The sequence below is a fragment of the Perca flavescens genome, chromosome 19, assembly GCF_004354835.1.
Source record: "Perca flavescens isolate YP-PL-M2 chromosome 19, PFLA_1.0, whole genome shotgun sequence".
NCBI lineage: Eukaryota > Metazoa > Chordata > Actinopteri > Perciformes > Percidae > Perca > Perca flavescens.
Window position 1 is genome coordinate 5827046 of NC_041349.1, and position 19090 is coordinate 5846135.

General features: G+C 40.5%; 1 protein-coding gene and 1 long non-coding RNA gene across 2 annotated transcripts in view; one reads left to right on the top strand and one right to left on the bottom strand.

Annotated features, from left to right (window-relative positions):
- LOC114546155 (sialoadhesin-like) overlaps positions 1-4582 on the top strand; it is a 41060-nt gene extending 36478 nt beyond the window's left edge. The window contains exons 8-9 of the mRNA XM_028564832.1: positions 3623-3658; positions 4305-4582. Coding sequence (XP_028420633.1) covers positions 3623-3658; positions 4305-4582 — 314 coding nt within the window. The remainder of the gene's footprint in view (positions 1-3622; positions 3659-4304) is intronic.
- A 12489-nt stretch (positions 4583-17071) lies between these two features.
- Positions 17072-18628, bottom strand: LOC114545305 (uncharacterized). The gene is made up of 3 exons (XR_003690873.1): positions 18571-18628; positions 17969-18007; positions 17072-17132 (listed from the first exon to the last, which is right to left on the bottom strand). It is a non-coding gene; the product is annotated as an uncharacterized LOC114545305 (long non-coding RNA).
- Positions 18629-19090: the final 462 nt, after the last annotated feature.

Here is a 19090-nt window from a genome sequence, read left to right on the forward strand (position 1 = left end):
TTCTTCAGAATTAAAGACACGTCTCCGTCCTTCAGATCTCTGTCCACCAGCTCCACCCTGTCCTTATAGGATGGATGCTGGTCTTCTGTTTCCATGTCACCGTCGAGGTTATAGAGGACATATTCTGGTAGCTTCAGGTCATCTCTGCTCCACTCTACAGCTTTGATGGAGGAATCAGCAGCCTGACATGGTAGAATGACATCATCTCCAGGATCAACTGTTACCACAATCAGGTCTGAAAAACAATAATACACAATCAAGTCCACAAAAGAGGAGGTGAGGGAAAATCAACTCCCCTTCCTGGATTGTGGGTTAAGTTTGCGGGAAGGGGAAGAGCTCCAGGTGGAAGTTTATCGGAAGCCAACCCACACTGACCAGTACCTAATGTTTGACTCTAACCCCCCTCTAGAGCTTGATTGTGTATTGTTGTTTAAGAAACTGCATTTACTTGTTACATGGCTTTGCATTGTGCACTATCTGAGTGGGGATAACGAAGGGAGAGAAAGGGTGAAGGGAGGAAACAGGAAGAGCTAACAGAGCTAACAGAGCTAATGGCTAACGATGACAATGTAGCTCCTTGACTAACTCACATTTACTCGGGCCGGGCGACCTGGCTTGAGAGCAGCAACCCGTTCATATTCCCTTACCGTAAAATACAGAAGCCAAACAATCTTTGTTAAATAAATATATTTGATCAAGTTATTGATTTTTGTAGTGAGTAGCCATGTAATATAAAAGATAATGGAGAGCAATCCGGTCATCCCTGGTCATGACCAGATCTACATTTTCCCTTGGATACTTCATGTACTTACATGGAAAACAGCTCCTACATTATTCATAAACTTTATAAAACCTGAAACTGTCTGTGTTTTAAACACAATCATCATAACAACAAAGGTCAGAAATAAAGTCTACATTAATCGTTTCACATTAAAAGCTGATATTTACCAGGAGCTGCTTCAGACAGAATGAGCAACAGGAGCAGAAATGGAGCCATGAGAGCTGAGAGAGTCTCGATCCGTTGCTGTCTTGTACCCAAGAGTTTCTATTTCATCAAATGTTTAAGGTGGGTGGATCTAACAACACAGGTTGCATCAGTACTTGGCACACTTTCCTCTTGTTGGGGAAAGTCTGGAAGCCACCGCCCTCTGTACACCTTGTTAGACCTGATTTGTGTTCAAGAGCTGCCGTGAACTAAACTAATCATTCAGAGCAACAACAGACTGTACATCCGACACGTAGGTCGTAGATCCGACCAGGCAATCTGATTGGTCAACTAGACATTTAGAAAGTGCTCCAATCAGCATCACAGCACACCCAGAGCCATTTGAGCACGCCATGCTCACCACTTTAAATATAACTCCACCATTTCCTTTAAAGCTACATTGTGTAAGAATTACTCCCATCTAGCATTGAAATCATATATCACAATCAACTCTCTTTCGCCCCACGCAGTATTGCTATCAGCTGTCATGGTTGGAGTTCATGCGTTCTCTTAATACATCGATTGAGTTCATGTCGGAGAGTGGCGGGGACGCCACGAGCGGGCACGTGCCACCCGACAGAAAGGAGAGAGAAAGAAAAGGAGACTGCAGCTGTCCGGAGGATAATTAACTAGTTGGGATTTAGTGTGTTCCTCCAAAGCAGCTCCAATGTTCACTCTTTTTCTGGTCTCTTGCTCTTTTCAATATCCGTTTTCTTTTTCTGGGTGAAGAAGAAGACTCCTGTTCCTAAAATTTGGAGTTTGAATACATGTGGTCCTCCATGTTTCCTTCTTCAAACTTGGCGGGGCCAGGAGGCGACGATACCCATGAGAAGCAGCTGTGAGTCGAAAACGCGAAAGGCAGAGCAGTATGTCCTGTATGTCCCTTACCGGCTAACTCTACCCCAGTTCATGCAAACGCAAATGTAAAATTCCAAGCTAATAGGAAAACTTGGAATTGATGGTGGTGGTCAATATTCACGAAAAAGGACAAGTTTGTGGAGGGCAATACAGATTTTTATAATGAACAAATGCAAACATTACACACTGGGGCTTTAAATTGGTTAAAAGTGTCTGATTAGAAACACATAGTGATTTCCCCTCCACACTATGAACAGATATGAGCATTTCTACAGCCCTCTGCTGGACGTGTGCAGAGGGAACAGAGCAGAGAACAGGGGAGGCTGGTATCCGTAGGTCGACAGAAACGGAAACAGGCTAATGAAGGAACATGAAAGCATGGTGTGCGCATACTCAACCCGTATCAGCTGCTTTGTACAGTGCTTGGTACAGGACGTACCGGGTTCCAGTACAACAGACAACGCAGGCCCATCTTGAACTCCTGGTTGAATCGATCTGAGTGCTCATTGGTTTGAGAGTGGTTACCGGACAATAGGCTGACCGAAGGCCCTTGAGGCTACCAGGGAGAATGGCACGATCGTATTTTCTTTGAGGAGGCAGGGATGGAGCTTTAGCCTTGTTAAAAACCTCTTTCAAATACTGGTAACGGGAATGACCTTTAAGGTGCAACCGCCAGAAGCAATAATGATGTCCTCTGATCATATGTAGGTAATGCTAGAGCTCAATGCTCTGAAGACAATGGAGATTGTTGTGGATTTCAGAAATGATGCAGCCTCATGCCGCCATTACCCTGGGAGACTCTAGAGTCAACACTGTGGAGTCCCTCGCTTCTGTGGCTCATCAGAAAGGCCCAGCAGAGGATGTACTTCCTGCTGCACCTGAAGTTCAACCTGCCAAAGACAATGATAGTTCACTTCTAAAGTGCCATTATCAAGTCCATTGGGACCATCTGCTGCCACCGCCAAGGACAAGGGCAGACTGCAGCGTATCATTGACTGCAATCTGACATCTCTCCCGGGCTTTTACGCCTCTTGACCCTAATGACCCTCCTGGGTCTGTACACCTCCAGCTGGGCTCCATTCGTACCATGAACTCTACATTTTATGGTAATGCAAATCTATTGCAAATATTGTTATTTTGACAGCACCAAAACACTAAGGCACATTCCTTCTATGTGCAAACCTGATTGGATTTTTTAGGTGCAGTTTGATAGCGTGCAGCTACACACTTTGCATTAGTATGTTTCTTCAGAGGCATGCTGTTAGGCACCCAGGTACCCCTGTTCACTTCCTCTCAACTAAACCATAGCCATCTAGAGTAAGATACAGCTTGTTTATTGTTTGTATTGTTTATTTGTGAAAAGATATCTTTAACCTCAGGCATCAAAACAGTGTTGGCATCGTATTATTTACATTCAGGTGTCAGTCAACTAAACACAACTTTTTTTCTGATAAATGTGTGCAGAGGAAACCACAACACGGCCAGCCACCAGACACAGAGGAAGGAGGAGGGCTTACTTGATGCAACTATGAAGTGAACAAAGTGTAGACATCATTTCACCAACTGTTAGGATGGAGGAAACATTTATACTGTGGCTATTCTGTAAGAAACTAAAAAAACATCAGCTTTAAAATGTTTTGTTTGGCTAAAAATGCTTCTCAACGTAAACATAAGGTTTCATTTTGAAATTTGTGTAAATGATTTTGCAGACAGTTTTTAGCATGTTATTTAAATGTTTTAAATAAACTTTAAACTAACCTGAGGTTAATTTCTCTTCAGTTCTGACCTCACTGCTGAGCAGCACAACAAACCAAGGTCAGTACACTTTTTTTTCTAGATTAAACAGTTAGGCCACGATCAAAACACAGCATGTTTCAAAAAAAGTATTTTTGAGGAGTTTATCATTGAGAAGGCAGAGGCCTCATTTATCAAAGCATGCATAGAACAAGTAGTCAATGTGTGTGTATGAACTGTTTGTACAAATAATAAGTTTGGTATTCATCAAACCTGCACATAAACAACGATACATCACACCTACATCTACATCCGCAGGTTTGTTCACACTTTGAACTCCCCCAGAATACCAGATATGGTTAACCACATGCCTTTGAAACTCTGAGTAGCTTCAATGTAGAAATACTTATGAGAAAGATTAGAAAACGAGAAAGATAAGGATGAATGTCCTTGAGTGCCGAGAAAGGCGCCTTTAAATAAAATGTATTATTATTATTATTATTATTATATAAAAGCATCACACGCCATCAGGCTGAGATACTGGAGCATCCTGGGAGCATACATTATTGCAAGTGTAAGAGATGAGATTGATTGTCTCAGAAAATCAATGTGAAGCATCAGAGTTCCCCTCACACTTTGTCCTCTACACAATCTGTAGCCAAAAAAAAAAATTGTCCCATCAACTAGTTTTTTATCCAACTACTACTTCCTCTTCCTCCTCCTCCAGCCTCTCTGACTGTGAGTCCCAGCAGATCTCAGATGTTTGAAGGACAGTCTGTCTCTCTGAGCTGTGAGGAGGATGTTTTTTTCGACAGCTCTGCTGGATGGACTCTGAGGGAGGAACCACCCTTAAATGTTAGTGAAACCAGGACTCAGTGTGGAGATGGCTGGGGAATTGATCTGCTGGTTCTTCCTGTTTTTTTCTCAAAAAAAGCTCAGATTAAAAGACCCCCAGCAGCAGCAGCCATTTTCTTTGTTTTCAAGCAACAAGGAATGATACCTTGACCTTGGGATTAGTCTTTTCTAAAACCAGTAGATTTGAAAATATGAGTTTAGACTGTCAGTGTGACAGTATATTTGTAGTTTCCTTTAATAAGTCTCTACCGGGTTTCATGTTCTATGACTCACTCATTGTGGTATTTTGAGTTTTCTGGTTAAAATCTCGGTTGCAAATACAATTCCGGGTGAATGAACAGTTTGTTCTGTAGTTCCAGGCCATTTATGACAACAGGACAACATTACAGACAGCAACCGTGAAAGAAAAAACACAACATAAGAGAAAAGCAACTTCCAATGATTCAACCATGACGCCAAAACTCAGAACAGCAGGAGAGTTTAAATAAAAAGAAATGATGCTCAGTGGTGACATCAGGAATGACATCTTCATACCCCTCAGGTCCTGTACTCTGGGTGGAGACATTTACGCCATGGAAACATGCTGGAACCAAGAATTCCTTCCTGCTGAGGGACAGTAAAATTGTATTTTTTCTTTTTTTTGAGTTTGGACCAAATGAAGCATGTTGTTATATTATTATATTACGAAAAAGTGACTTTGCAAAAAAACTAAATCTTTTCTATTTGGTTGTCTCGTTTTTCTGCAAAGAAACGGCTTTGTTTTTTATTTTTTTTCAAATGAAAAAAAAAGTGGCTCGTTATTTGTTTTAAATGGAAAAAGAATTGTTACCACAAAGGCTGCTGACGCTTTAAATGGAAAAGGTTGCTGCTGACGCCTTTGGCCTTCTGTCGACATATGGACACCAGCAGGACGGTGGAGATGCAGTATGGACAGACGACCACCAGGTGGCGTATCAGCGTCAGCACAGACGTAGGCGAGGAAGTTTCCTCCATATCGCTCTGAGAATCTGAGAAACACACAAACCTGGACAGGTAATCATCTAAAACCAGAAACACTTCATCTGATGTGTTAATTATTTATATATATATATATATATATATATATATATATATATATATATATATATATATATATATATATATGAAAATGTGTTGTTTGGCAGTACTTTCAGTCAAAAGAAGGCCATTCAAGTCCAGCTACATGTTCAATTTACAATGCTGATTTGTCTCATGGTGGCGAAGACCCTAAACAATACACAACATGGCCGCTGTTACAACATTTGGTACGAAACGTCCGAAAGAATACGAGTTGTGCATTAAGGAATCTCCAGACAGCAGTGGTGCAACGGATCGTCATTAATCCGTGATCCGTTCGGTGATCCGCGGATTGATTTCTGAAAAAAAAAAAAAAAAGTTGTGCGCATGTTCAGTCCACACATAGCGTGGTCATGGTGAGCGGAGGAACGGAGGAGCTTGAACGCCCCGCGTCATTTAAATCCCCTGTTTGGGAACATTTTGGCTTCCCTGTAATATAATGATGAAGGAAAGAGGTTAGTGGATAAAACCGTGACGGTGTGTAGGCACTGTGGCACAAGAAAGCCGTATGACAGTGGAAACACATCAAGCATGGCCTCGCATTTGAAGCGACATCACCCCGGTGTTTCACTGACAGGAGTGAAAACGAAAGCTGCTCAACAACCGCCTATCACCGCGGCATTTAAGCAGCCCCTTGTTGCACAATCAGACCGGGCTGAAGCCAACACAAACGCTATCGGTGGGTTTATAGGTGCAGACATGAGGCCATATTCGGTTGTGCAAAACGAGGGCTTTAAACACATGCTGAAAGTGCTTGAGCCACGTTACGACATCCACGGGAACGGAGAGCTATGTGACGATAACCGCTCACTTCATCACAGCAGACTGGGAGAAGTCCGGTGCTGCAGACACGCCCCCTCTACGAGTCACACAAGCACTCGTCTTGCGCAGGAACTGATACAAGCAGTGGAGGAATGGAAGATAAAGAGGCCCAGTACTAGTAACATCCCAGTCACAACTGATAATGCCAAATAAATGCAGTGAGCAGGGCCGTTTGAAGGAATTTGGGGGCCCCAAGCAAAATGGACATGGAGGCCCCCCAACCCCCCGCCCCGCACGCACACAAAGCCTACAGGAACCACAGCATAGCCATTAAATTTAAGTTCACCCACACTTTATATAAATAAAAAAAGGTTTACAGTGCATCAACTGCTGTTGCATAAACTGTGCATAGATAAATGTTTAAAGTGCTGCATATACTGTGCATAAATAAAAAAAAAAATGTGTCAATTTATTAATATAATCCATCTGTCGAGGTACAGAATGCATCATTGAGTGTCTGATACCTAGAAAATTGACAGGCACTACTGTATATTAAAAATTCTGAAATGTCCATGGGCAAAAGTGACTGGTATTTACACAGTTGGGTGGGAATTCAATAGTGATTTGCACAGTTTTGTTTTTTTTCCTAACAATATGACAGCACACACTTATCAGTTTAAACTCTGGGCTGTGCAAGATATCAGCTATAATTATAGAGCTTGTGGTGGTGGTACCTTGTGCTATAGCGGAAACATTAGCACTGAGAAGTGATGCATCTGTTGATGTTGAGGATGACGTTGATGGTGTAGCTGGAAAAATAATTGAAAAAGAAATCTGAAATTACCTGTGAAGTATGTTTTACCATTTCACTGTTAGCATATTGAAAGAGGTCACTAGTAACAGCTCAGCTCAGTGAGAGAAATTCACTCTACCTTCATCAGTGAAGGTATCCTTAGGAAGAGCCTGAGGGCTGAGAAATTTAAGCAAAGCACCTTGAGGGAGAAAGAAATGATGGTAACACTTTATAATAACAATCATTAATAGATGGTAAATTGGTAGTTAATTAATCTTTAGTTAATTGTCATTTAACTGTTAGCAAACAATCTTTTTACTGTTAACAAACAATGAAATTATAATTAAATGTTGACTAATTATTAGTAGTGCTGTAAATTCAGTTTATTGTAACACAGATTATATCTATCATATTATATATTAGGTATCAGGTAATGATTAAACATTTTTTGTAAACCTCTAAGAAACCATTTTTAAAACATTACATAGATAGACGGACAAATTATTCCTAACACTTTGTTAAGGGTTACTAATGCTTAAAAACATCCCAAGCTAATTTATTGTGTGGTTTTCCTAACCCCTATTTGGTAAATAGATTATCACTGTGGAATAGTTAGTATAGCATGCTAACGTTATGCCACTTTCATCAAAACCTATTACAAAGCTATAGCAATGTCATGTCATTAAATACGATAAACAGTGATTCTGGAACAGATCTGCGTCTTCCTTATCCCGTTAAAAAAACATATTACAGTAGTATGTAACCTACGGTGACCAGATTTCCTGGAGCTAAAACCGGAACACTTTGTGCGTGATCGTATAGTGCTTGTGCACGCACACGCTTTTTAACGTGAACATGTGTCAGACCAGGTCAGACACAGACACAGACAGTAACTTCATCATTTTGATCCTAGGCTCCTCGTCTAATAATAAGTGTTTTTTTCCTGTGAAATTAACACAATTGCAGTAACAGCCTTTTTCAGTTTAGTGTGAGATTTATGTTGAGATTTTTTCTAAAAAAGATTTTTTGAAGTGTTATTTATTCCAATAACAGCAGTAAAAAGTAATAAATAAAAGTAATTAAAATCATTTATTGAAAATTTTGAGCATTAAACACTTAATTTCCTTCATTCTGGTGAATTTGTATGCACTTATTTCTACCTTTTTCTGAATCAATGTATGCTGCAAATATCTTTAGTTAAAGAGAAACAGATTACAATCCAAATATAAAAACATAATGGAATATATTGCAGTAAGGCTGTCAGGCATTCTGTATTGCTTTCAACTATTAATTCTCCTTTGGATCGACTTTTCTAATTATATCTGAGGTAGCACACATGTAGCCTATAGGCATCATTTACTCTACTCAATAGTGATTTGCACAGTTTTTTTCCTAACAATATGACAGCACACACTTATAAGTTTAAACTCTGGGCTGTGCAGGATATCAGCTATAATTATAGAGCTTGTGGTGGTGGTACCTTGTGCTATAGAGGAAACATTAGCACTGAGAAGTGATGCATCTGTTGATGTTGAGGATGACGTTGATGGTGTAGCTGGAAAAATAATTGAAAAAGAAATCTGAAATTACCTGTGAAGTATGTTTTACCATTTCACTGTTAGCATATTGAAAGAGGTCACTAGTAACAGCTCAGCTCAGTGAGAGAAATTCACTCTACCTTCATCAGTGGAGGTATCCTTAGGAAGAGCCTGAGGGCTGAGAAATTTAAGCAAAGCACCTTGAGGGACAAAGAAAAGATGGTAACACTTTATAATAACAATCATTAATAGATGGTAAATTGATAGTTAATTAATATTTAGTTAATTGTCATTTAACTGTTAGCAAACAATCTTTTTACTGTTAACAAACAATGAAATTATAATTAAATGTTGACTAATTATTAGTAGTGCTGTAAATTCAGTTTATTGTAACACGCATTATATCTATCATATAATATATTAGGTATCAGGTAATGATTAAACATTTTTTGTAAACCTTTAAGAAACCATTTTTAAAACATTACATAGATAGACGGACAAATTATTCCTAACACTTTGTTAAAGGTCCCATGGCATGACAATTTCACTTTATGAGGTTTTTAACATTAATATGAGTTCCCCCAGCCTGTCTATGGTCCCCCAGTGGCTAGAAATGGTGATAGGTGTAAACCGAGCCCTGGGTATCCTGCTCTGCCTTTGAGAAAATGAAAGCTCAGATGAGCCGTTTTGGAATCTGCTTGTTATGAGGTCATAAGGAGCAAGGTTACCTCCCCTTTCTCTGCTTTGCCCGCCCAGAGAATTTGGCCAACCCATGAGAGAGAGAGAGAGACATCATGGCTTTCAAACGAGAAAAGTGGCAGTTGGTCAAGACCACACCCCCACCCTCCACCTTGCCCCCCCTCTCTCCTCCTCAATGGCTTCAGACACAGAAATGGCACATACTAAGGAAAGCTCATTGTGGGACTGGCTCTAGTGGTTGTAGTTCTGCACGAAAGCTGAATTTCGGGAAAGAGACTTCAGATACAGTATTAGGGGACCACTAAGGTCTATATAAAAGCATCCAAAGAGCACCATGTCATGGGACCTTTAAGGGTTACTAATGCTTAAAAACATCCCAAGCTAATTTATTGTGTGGTTTTCCTAACCCCTATTTGATAAATAGATTATCACTTTGGAATAGTTAGTATAGCATGCTAACATTATGCCACTTTCATCAAAACCTATTACAAAGCTATAGCAATATCATGTCATTAAATACAATAAACAGTGATTCTGGAACAGCTCTGCGTCTTCCTTATCCCGTTAAAAAAACATATTACAGTAGTATGTAACCTACGGTGACCAGATTTCCTGGAGCTAAAACCGGAACACTTTGTGCGTGATCGTATAGTGCTTGTGCACGCACACGCTTTTTAACGTGAACATGTGTCAGACCAGGTCAGACACAGACACAGACAGTAACTTCATTATTTTGATCCTAGGCTCCTCGTCTAATAATAAGTGTTTTTTTCCTGTGAAATTAACACAATTGCAGTAACAGCCTTTTTCAGTTTAGTGTGAGATTTATGTTGAGATTTTTTTCTAAAAAAGATTTTTTGAAGTGTTATTTATTCCAATAACAGCAGTAAAAAGTAATAAATAAAAGTAATTAAAATCATTTATTGAAAATTTTGAGCATTAAACACTTGCATTTCCTGCATTCTGGTGAATTTTTATGCACTTATTTCTACCTTTTTCTGAATCAATGTATGCTGCAAATATCTTTAGTTAAAGAGAAACAGATTACAATCCAAATATAAAAATATAATGGAATATATTGCAGTAAGGCTGTCAGGAATTCTGTATTGCTTTCAACTATGTATTCTCCTTTGGATGGACTTTTCTAATTATATCTGAGTCAGCACACATGTAGCCTTTAGGCATCATTTACTCTTACCTCCTGTTTTGTGTCTTTTGTTGGGGAAGTAACCTCCTTAATGTGCATATGACAATTATTCACCTCAATGATACATTCATTCATTTTAATTTATTAATAAACCCCTGGACTGTAATATTTCAGATGTTTGAGCAAGATTTCTTCTCTTGTGGAATTATGCTTCAGGAAGCCAGAAAAGGAAGAAGAGAAAGGAAGAGGAGGATAAGAAAAAACAAGATAGTGGTAAGTGATAAATTACACTGGATAAAATAGCTCTACTTGTCTTGGTGTAATTTTGCAGCAGGTAGGCTATCAAAAATATGTTTATGTTGGCTAACGTTACCTGTAACCTGCCTGGCGGCAAATGCTGCTTGTAACGAACAGTTAGTGCAAATTTTTTTCCGGCGTCAGCCGATTTTGCCCGAATGTTTTGAGTGTAGCCCCGAATGTTTTTTCAGTTTTTGACGTTTCACTTTTTTGTTAAGTACATAATTACATATGTGTTCATTCATAGTTTTGATGCCTTCAGTGAGAATCTAAAATGTAAATAGTCATGAAAATAAAGAAACACATTGAATGAGAAGGTGTGTCCAAACTTTTGGCCTGTACTGTATGAAAAGTCCAAAATGTCAAACAAAAGTAAAAAAAAAAATATGGAAAAAAATGGGCCAAAAACATCCAACTCAATAAAGCTGCATTGCCATCCAGGTTTACATATCACAGCATCCTCACCTCTGACAAACAGCCAGCTGGGTGGAGACTCTCCAACACTGCTGATCTTGCACTTGTAGAGGCCTTCATCAGACCTGGAAACATTGTGGATGGTCATGTGACCTGCAGGCTCAGTACTGATGAAGGAGCCATCTTTATAGAAACCAGCCAAGGAGTCCCAGGGTTGGTTTGTTTTGCAGCGCAGCGTGACGTTATCTCCCTCCATCACAGGGCGGCCGGGACTCTGCAGGATTATTTTATCAGTACCTGGAACATGGAGAGAGAGAGACAAGAGTGTTTGTATGTCCCTCTCTGGTTTTTAGGCAATGTTCACACTCTTTTTTGAATCAGCCAGCATCTGTTTTACATTATAAACCTGAGTCCTGAGAACATCGGAAAAAATGATGAAAACTTTGATAAAAGTGTCAAAAACAGAGAGTAGGATAATAAAAAATGTTGCAAAAAATTAAAAAACAAAATGTCACAAATGCTGAAAAAGTAAAAAAAATAAATAAACCAACAAAAATGTCTAAAAGAAAGGACAAAAAATCTATAAAAAGCATTAAAAACGTAGTAAAGAAAACTTTGAATAAAGCAACAAAAACACTGCAAATCTTGCCTATGGCCAGCTCTGGCAAAGTGTGATCACGGCCTATAATACTTGTTTTTTATTATGGCTCCCACCGTAAAAAGCGATGCTATTAGAGTTGTTTGTATCGCTCGTACCGTAAAAAGAGATGTGGAGGGAGTTGCTCCGCTGCTTGGCGGGAGACTCGCACCAGTACACGCCGCTGTCCGACTTCTTGGCGGCGTGGATGGTGAAGCCAGAAGGCGAGGCTTCGCCCCATTTCTCGCTGGAGTTCACCAGCATCCCCTCCTTCCCGTCCAGCTTGGTGGCTCTGATGATCCTCCAGCCGTGAGATCGGCTGTTGTCGCCGCAGCTCAGAGACAGACCTTCGTACTCAAACAGCTGAGAGACATCCGGAGACGAGAGGAGAGAGGCCGGCACAGAGTCATCTGGGGACACAAACGCTGGAGTTACAGTGCGTTTATACTATAGAAATAAAATGGGTAGAAGGGGCATCGAACTGGTTGCCGTGGTCATTTGATTAGTACACAATAATATGGCGATTGATGTTAGTTGGCATGCCAACATGCATCAATGGCACCATAAACTGTGTCGCAACTCACTGGGAGGAGAGCTTCATAAAGCTGTCACTCAGCTGGGGATAGAAGTTGTGTGGATGAAAAATGTTTTTGACTCATGTAGCGGCTGGCTCTCTGCCTCGTAACGTTACTTCTCTACTGCTTGTTTGTCCGTTACTGCAAAACCTCAGCTCGGCCACTTGGCAGAAGTTGGCTTATACAGAGGTTTTTTTCATAACTATGGAAATGGTACACACAAAAATAGCCGGCGCTCTGACCGTTGTGCTCAGTGATTTTTTATAAAATACTTTTAACCATTCTTTTATCAAATGGCCCATGAGGAAAATTACACATCCATGTAGCTGTGTAAGTGTGTAAAGTTTGACTCTTTACCTTTCATCAGCATCCAGCTGGGTGGAGACTCTTCATCGCCGACTTTACATTTGTAGAACCCTTCACCCGACCTGGAGAAACGGCGGAGGGTCCAATAACCTTCAGCCCCTCTCCCGATGGAGACGCCATCTTTATAGAACTCAGCTGGGAGGGCGGACGAGTTCCTTTTAATACAGCTCAGGGTGACGTCTTCTCCCTCCGTCACAGGGAGGACAGGACTCTGCAGGATCACTGGTCCACCTCAACACAGAGACAAACTACAGCATGTCATCCATTCATGTTGACTCCATGTGCTAGAAGAGTTGTATTTATTTAACAACCAGGGCTGAAAATAAAAATTTGGAAAAAAGGCACTCAAAATGTCTTTTCAAAAAACTTGAATTTTTTTAACAAAAATGTCCAAACCCCCCACCAAACACTTCAAAAAAATGCTAACAACTTTGACAAACGAGTCAAAAGCGTCACAGAAAGCACCATGAGCTTTGCAAAGTGTCATAAAAGAATTGCCAAAAACCTGAAAAGTAAAAAAACATCACTAACACTTTGAAAAATGTGTCCAAAACATATAAAAAACAAAAACATGTTGTTTGTTGTTTTGTAAAGTGCCTTAATCATAAAAAACCCCGCCAAAACATCGTCAAAAGCTCACGTCCAATAAAATGGCGGTTAGTATGGTACTAAAACAGTCTCATAAAAATGTGCAACTTGTGAAACACAATTCATGAATGAATGCACAGTGATTTGTATCTGTACATTTGTATCGGTATCTCCATGTGTTTCTCGTTCTATTCCTTTTGAGAGTTTTTCGGCGTTGTGTGGTCACAAACAACTTGTATCTCAATTGGCAATCCCAGCGCTCTCCAGTAGATGGCGCTAATGAGGCCTAGAATCTGCTTTACGTTCCTCCGGGTGAGTTGATATTATTAGGACTTGTCGTCAAATAAATTACAACAGGATCCACACAAATGAAATGTAATTCACACATACATTTAAAAAAATACTTGATTTACAAATTATGAAATATGAGTTCCAAATTAGACAGACGGAAATATATACGCTAGACTGGATGCCAGTCAAACTTAGCCCCGCCCACAACATTTGAGGTCGGGAAGTTCGGTCTGGACTTGATCCGTTGTGGAGCAACTATACTCCAACCAGAGCTGTTCGGACCAATCAAATTGTCAGGGCGGGCTTTATACAATGATGGACAGATGATCAACAGTAAAGTCAACCACGTCACCAAAGAGTGCTCGGGTTGAATTTGTTTACAACAAAGATGGTCACAGCTGGAGAACTGAGATGTGTAGATTCCGCCATGGCGTCTGTTATAGAAGATATCGACAGCGCATTCATTTTAAAAGAGGAACAGAGAACCGCGATCAAGGCATTTGTCGATTGGAAAAATGTTTTTGCCGTCCTTCCTATGCGATTCGGCAAAAGTTTAATTTCTCAGCTGGCCCTAATGGGATACGTTACATACTCCGTTACTCTGATTGGTTTAGGTCTATTCGTTGCTCTAATTGGTTGTAGGTCTATCCAGTTGAGTGCAGAGGCATTTTCTTTCCTGGTTCGGTTGAAACATGCCCCATAATCACAGCCCAAAGGAGCAGAATCAGACTCCTATTCTGACTAAAATCGGAGTATGACAATGTCAGGCTACATACATTATACGCATTTACAGATATAAATCGCTCTGCATTATTTGTGCATTATGTTTCAGGAGTTGTTTTAGCACCATAGTCAGAGTGTTTTTGCAGCTGCGTGAAACAGGAAGAAGAGGAACTAGGTACTGTCAGGACACGCCCTCATACTCTGCTTTTGACTGGCTAGTAGTCCTTACCTAGGTACTGTCAGGACACGCCCTCATACTCTGCTTTTGACTGGCTAGTAGTCCTTACCTAGGTACTGTCAGGGCACGCCCTCCTACTAAATTTATGTTGAGTTAAACATAATATCACAGTAGTATAGTATATATTTTCAAAATATGTAATTTCATTTATGGTAGTTGTAAATGTATATGAAGGCTAAGCAACTAGTGAGTAACACCAAGAAAAGGAATGCAGATAGCTAATTCAGATCCTTATCTGTGAGGTTTAATGGTTCGTCGATCTGTTGGTAATGCCTAGGGGCTCCAGTAGGGGGATCACGCTCCTCTTCCTCATTCAATACAGACGAGTGAAGGAAAGAGTTGCGTGTGTGTTTTTTTTTCTCATCCTTCTCCCGTTACTATTCCCCTTTTTAAGGTAATTACCATTTGCAAACCACTGTATACTTATGAACACATGCTGATAGTATTTTTCTTTATGTTACTGTGGTTTTAAATGCATGGAAAAGACGTTTTGTCGAACTTCTTTGTTGTTGAATTTCTTGCTAACTCAGACATGTAAGCTAGTAGCCGGATACCTCGTGGCCACGCCTGAGAGTCTGAATGTTGACGTTGGTGTTTAAGTGCATTACCGCTTCATTTATATATGTATATATTTGTGTCTACTTCACGTCATAATTATGAAAATTTATAAGTAAATACATACATACATTTCATTATTCGAAAATTCCATGATAATTTAGCTTGTTAAAAATATAATTTACATGTCATGTTTATTTGGTTAAAACAATAATTTAGATAATTTAGAACATGTAAAAGCATCAGTTACTGGCAGAGACAGAGTATATGGTTCTCATGTTGACTCCATGTGCTAGAAGAGTTGTATTTATTTAAGAGTAAACTGAAAACCCTCCTCTTTGATAAAACTTATAGTTAGGGAGTGAGGAGTTGCAGCATCCGCCTAACCCGGCCCACCTGCTTGTCTTCGTAGTCATCAGATTTATTTATCCTATAATCACTAATATAGTGAGAGTAGAGGGAGGCAGGCCAGTACAGCCCGATCCGGCAGGGGAGAGTTCAAGCCCTATCCGGCACCTCTCTCTAAGCTAACCTGCTTCTCTTAGTTATGCTATTATAATTCTAGACTACCAGGGAAGTTCCTTCCTTCCTAGGACACACTGTGTCACACTATGTGTGGAGCTCGGGCATCGCTGTACAGAATCCCGGCATGGGAATAGAGATGCAAATACAGGGGGCTGGGTTTTTGCTCTAAATGCTTAAAATGATGAATAACAGAACACATTTTTTCCTCTTGACATTTTGTGAATTCATGATTATTCTGCGGGCCAGACTAAAAGCTTTGGAGGGCCGGATGTGGCCCGCGGGCAGCCAGTTGTCATTGGGTGGCCTAGAATCTGCTTTACTTTCCTCCACGTAAATTGAGATTATTAGAAATTATCGTCAAATAAATTACAAAAATATCCACACAAATAGAAAGTGATTTACAAATATATTTCCATAGATGGATAGATAGATATGTAGATAGAGAGAGAGAGAGAGAGAAAGAGATACGCATTTTACAGATACAAATGGCTCTGCATTATTTGTGCATTTTGTTTCACGAGTTGTTTAAGCACCATAGTTACAGTGTTTTTGTAGCTGCGTGAAACAGGAAGAAGAGGAAGTATTGGTGTTGTCTGTGATTGTCTTACCGGTGACGGTGATGTTGACGACGTTGCTGCTGTCTCCGTGTCTGGACTGACACCAGTACACGCCGCTGTCCGTGGCCTTGGCCGTGCCGATGTCACAGGAAGACGAAGACTTGGCGCCCCAGCCCAACTCACACTGGCTCAGATTCCAGCTGGGAGCAATCAATTCAGTTTAGTAATCATCTAAAAAAAACGGGTCAAACTCAACCTGGCCCCTCGTAAACTGGGTTCCGGGCCGCAATCAATTCAATAAATGTGTATATATGTGTGTGTGCGTGTGTGTGTGTGTGTGTATGTATGGTTTTTGTTGGTGCTTCTCTAATTTTTTTATGTTTTTGTCGCTTCTTCAGATGTTTTGGAAATGTTTTCGTCAATTTTAACACTTATTTTTTTTTAAATGTTTACCCTTTTTTGAAAACCTAACCTTAACCTTGGCTAGTTGTGTGCCACACCAAAAAGACAGGAAACAGTTTTCAAACTGTAATTACGCGAATTTGGGGCAGGCTTTTCCAAAATTGAGACTCAGAAATTCCGCCAGAATCGCAGAGTGGGTCAAACCTAATTTTAACAGCAATGATTACAATAAATAAAAAGGCATTTTAGGTGTCAGAGTAATGCAGCTCTTTTCACTCAAACTATAACGCTACTTTTAACATTTTTCAAACATTTTCTGCTCGCAACAAACGTAAAGGAAACATTATCATAAAGGTGTCACTAATGCTAAGTATTCAGTTTTTTGTTGGTAAACTGACCTGTTGGTGGTGTATCTCCACGCCGTCCAATCACCACAGCCCACCGACACTTTCTCATATTCAAAATGCTGCGATCTGCTGGGAGAGATGGTCACAGAGACTGGGGGGGAGAGACACAGAGAGAGAGAAGGAAACAGAGTGAGAGAAACAGAGGGAGAGAGAGAGACAAAGAGAGAGAGAGAGAGAGAGAGAGACAAAGAGAGGTAGAGAGAGACAGAGACAGAGACAGAGACAAAGAGAGGTAGAGAGAGAGACACAGACAGAGAGAGAGAGAGACAAAGAGAGAGAGAGAGAGAGAGAGAGAGACAAAGAGAGGTAGAGAGAGACAGAGAGAGAGAGAGAGAGAGAGAGAGAGAGAGAGAGAGAGAGAGAGAGAGAGAGAGAGAGAGAGAGAGAGAGAGAGAGAGAGAGAGAGAGAGAGAGACAGAGAGAGGTAGAGAGAGAAAGAGACAAAAAAAAGCAACAAAAGGTATCAAAAAAGCATTTAAAGCGATCAAACAAGGCGTCAGGAAAAGCATAAAGAAAATGTCAAAAAAGTTTCAGGTAAGTGTCCAAAGCATCAACAAAGCATCCCAATAAGACATTAAAAAGGTCTCAAAGAAAGAGTTGATGGTGACTGATAATGTTACTGTTACTGACAGATATAATATGGAGACCACAAAGCAGGTGGTGTGTTTATTGCTTTCTACACACTTAACAACACGTCAACAAGCAATTGTGTAATCAACAATTACTTTTCCGGCTACTGATTAAATGGTGAAAGGGTTTGAGATGAGCAAAATTGTCTTCAGACAGACAGGATGTGGTAAGCTACGCGGGCACCAAACAACACACACACACACACACACACACACAGAGAAACAGAGACCCACAGACACACACACTCACACACAGACACACACACACACACACACACACAGGAGGCTGGAAACTTACCTCGAGCTGGGAGAGTCGTCTGGTAGAAGCTGAACAACACTGAAACAACGAGATGAAGTCAGTTCTGTGAACACTCTGCTTCGTGCGTATCTGTTCAAAAATGTATTATAACTTCACAGAAAACACGTCAGCGTCTTGATTTCCTTTGTGGCTAAACAGTTCAAATGATGCTCGATAAATGTTTGAAATAGTTAGCTTAAAGTAACGTGTCAAATTTAAGGCCTAGGAGCCAAATCCGGATACTCGCAAACTTTAATTTGGCCCGCGTTTCAAATTGGGCAGTGACCAACACACACATACACACACACAGAAACAGAGACACACACACACACACACACACACACACACACACACACACACTGTCACACACAGACACACACAGACAAAGAAACACACACAAACACACATACATATACACACACACACACACACACACACACAGAGAAACAGACACACACATACACACACACAAACTTTACTTTTGGCCCGCATATCAAATTAGGTTCACAATTAATAGTCGTGCACCTAACCCTAACTCAAACTTCCGTGACTTTTGTTTGGTTTTCTGATAATACATTTTTACTGAAGTTGTCTCTACTCACAGAGGAAAAGACGCGCTGCCTTCATGGTGTCTGTCCGGCGGCCGAAGCTTCAGGGACCGTCTGGCAGCAGCGACGGTGACAACTTCCTGTTAAATCAACCACAGAGAGGCGGGCGGCATGCAACCTCTGCACGTACGAGAGTCGAAACTTCTTTATTCTGTATGAAACTTTACACAGACATGGGGGGTGGGGGGGGGGGGGGGCTTGTCTTGGCAACGCATCTGATTTCCTGTTTTAAGCTGGAGCCCTCATTAATAAATCATCCGTCATCTGCATGGCTTTAATTTTAAAATGTACAAAACTCTCTTTTACGAGAAAAAATGTTGTAATTTTATTTTCTGAGGGGGGTTACAAATGTGAGTAATTGGTGTTTTTATTTCCTTGGTTTCTTTGTTGCTGCTGACCTTTGAAGACACAATCAATACCGTATACCTGCCCTCTGACTGCACCCTACAACATGGTATTACCGCGGATCATATGTAGGCGGTGTCATGCTGACATTACTATCTTTAAAGGAACA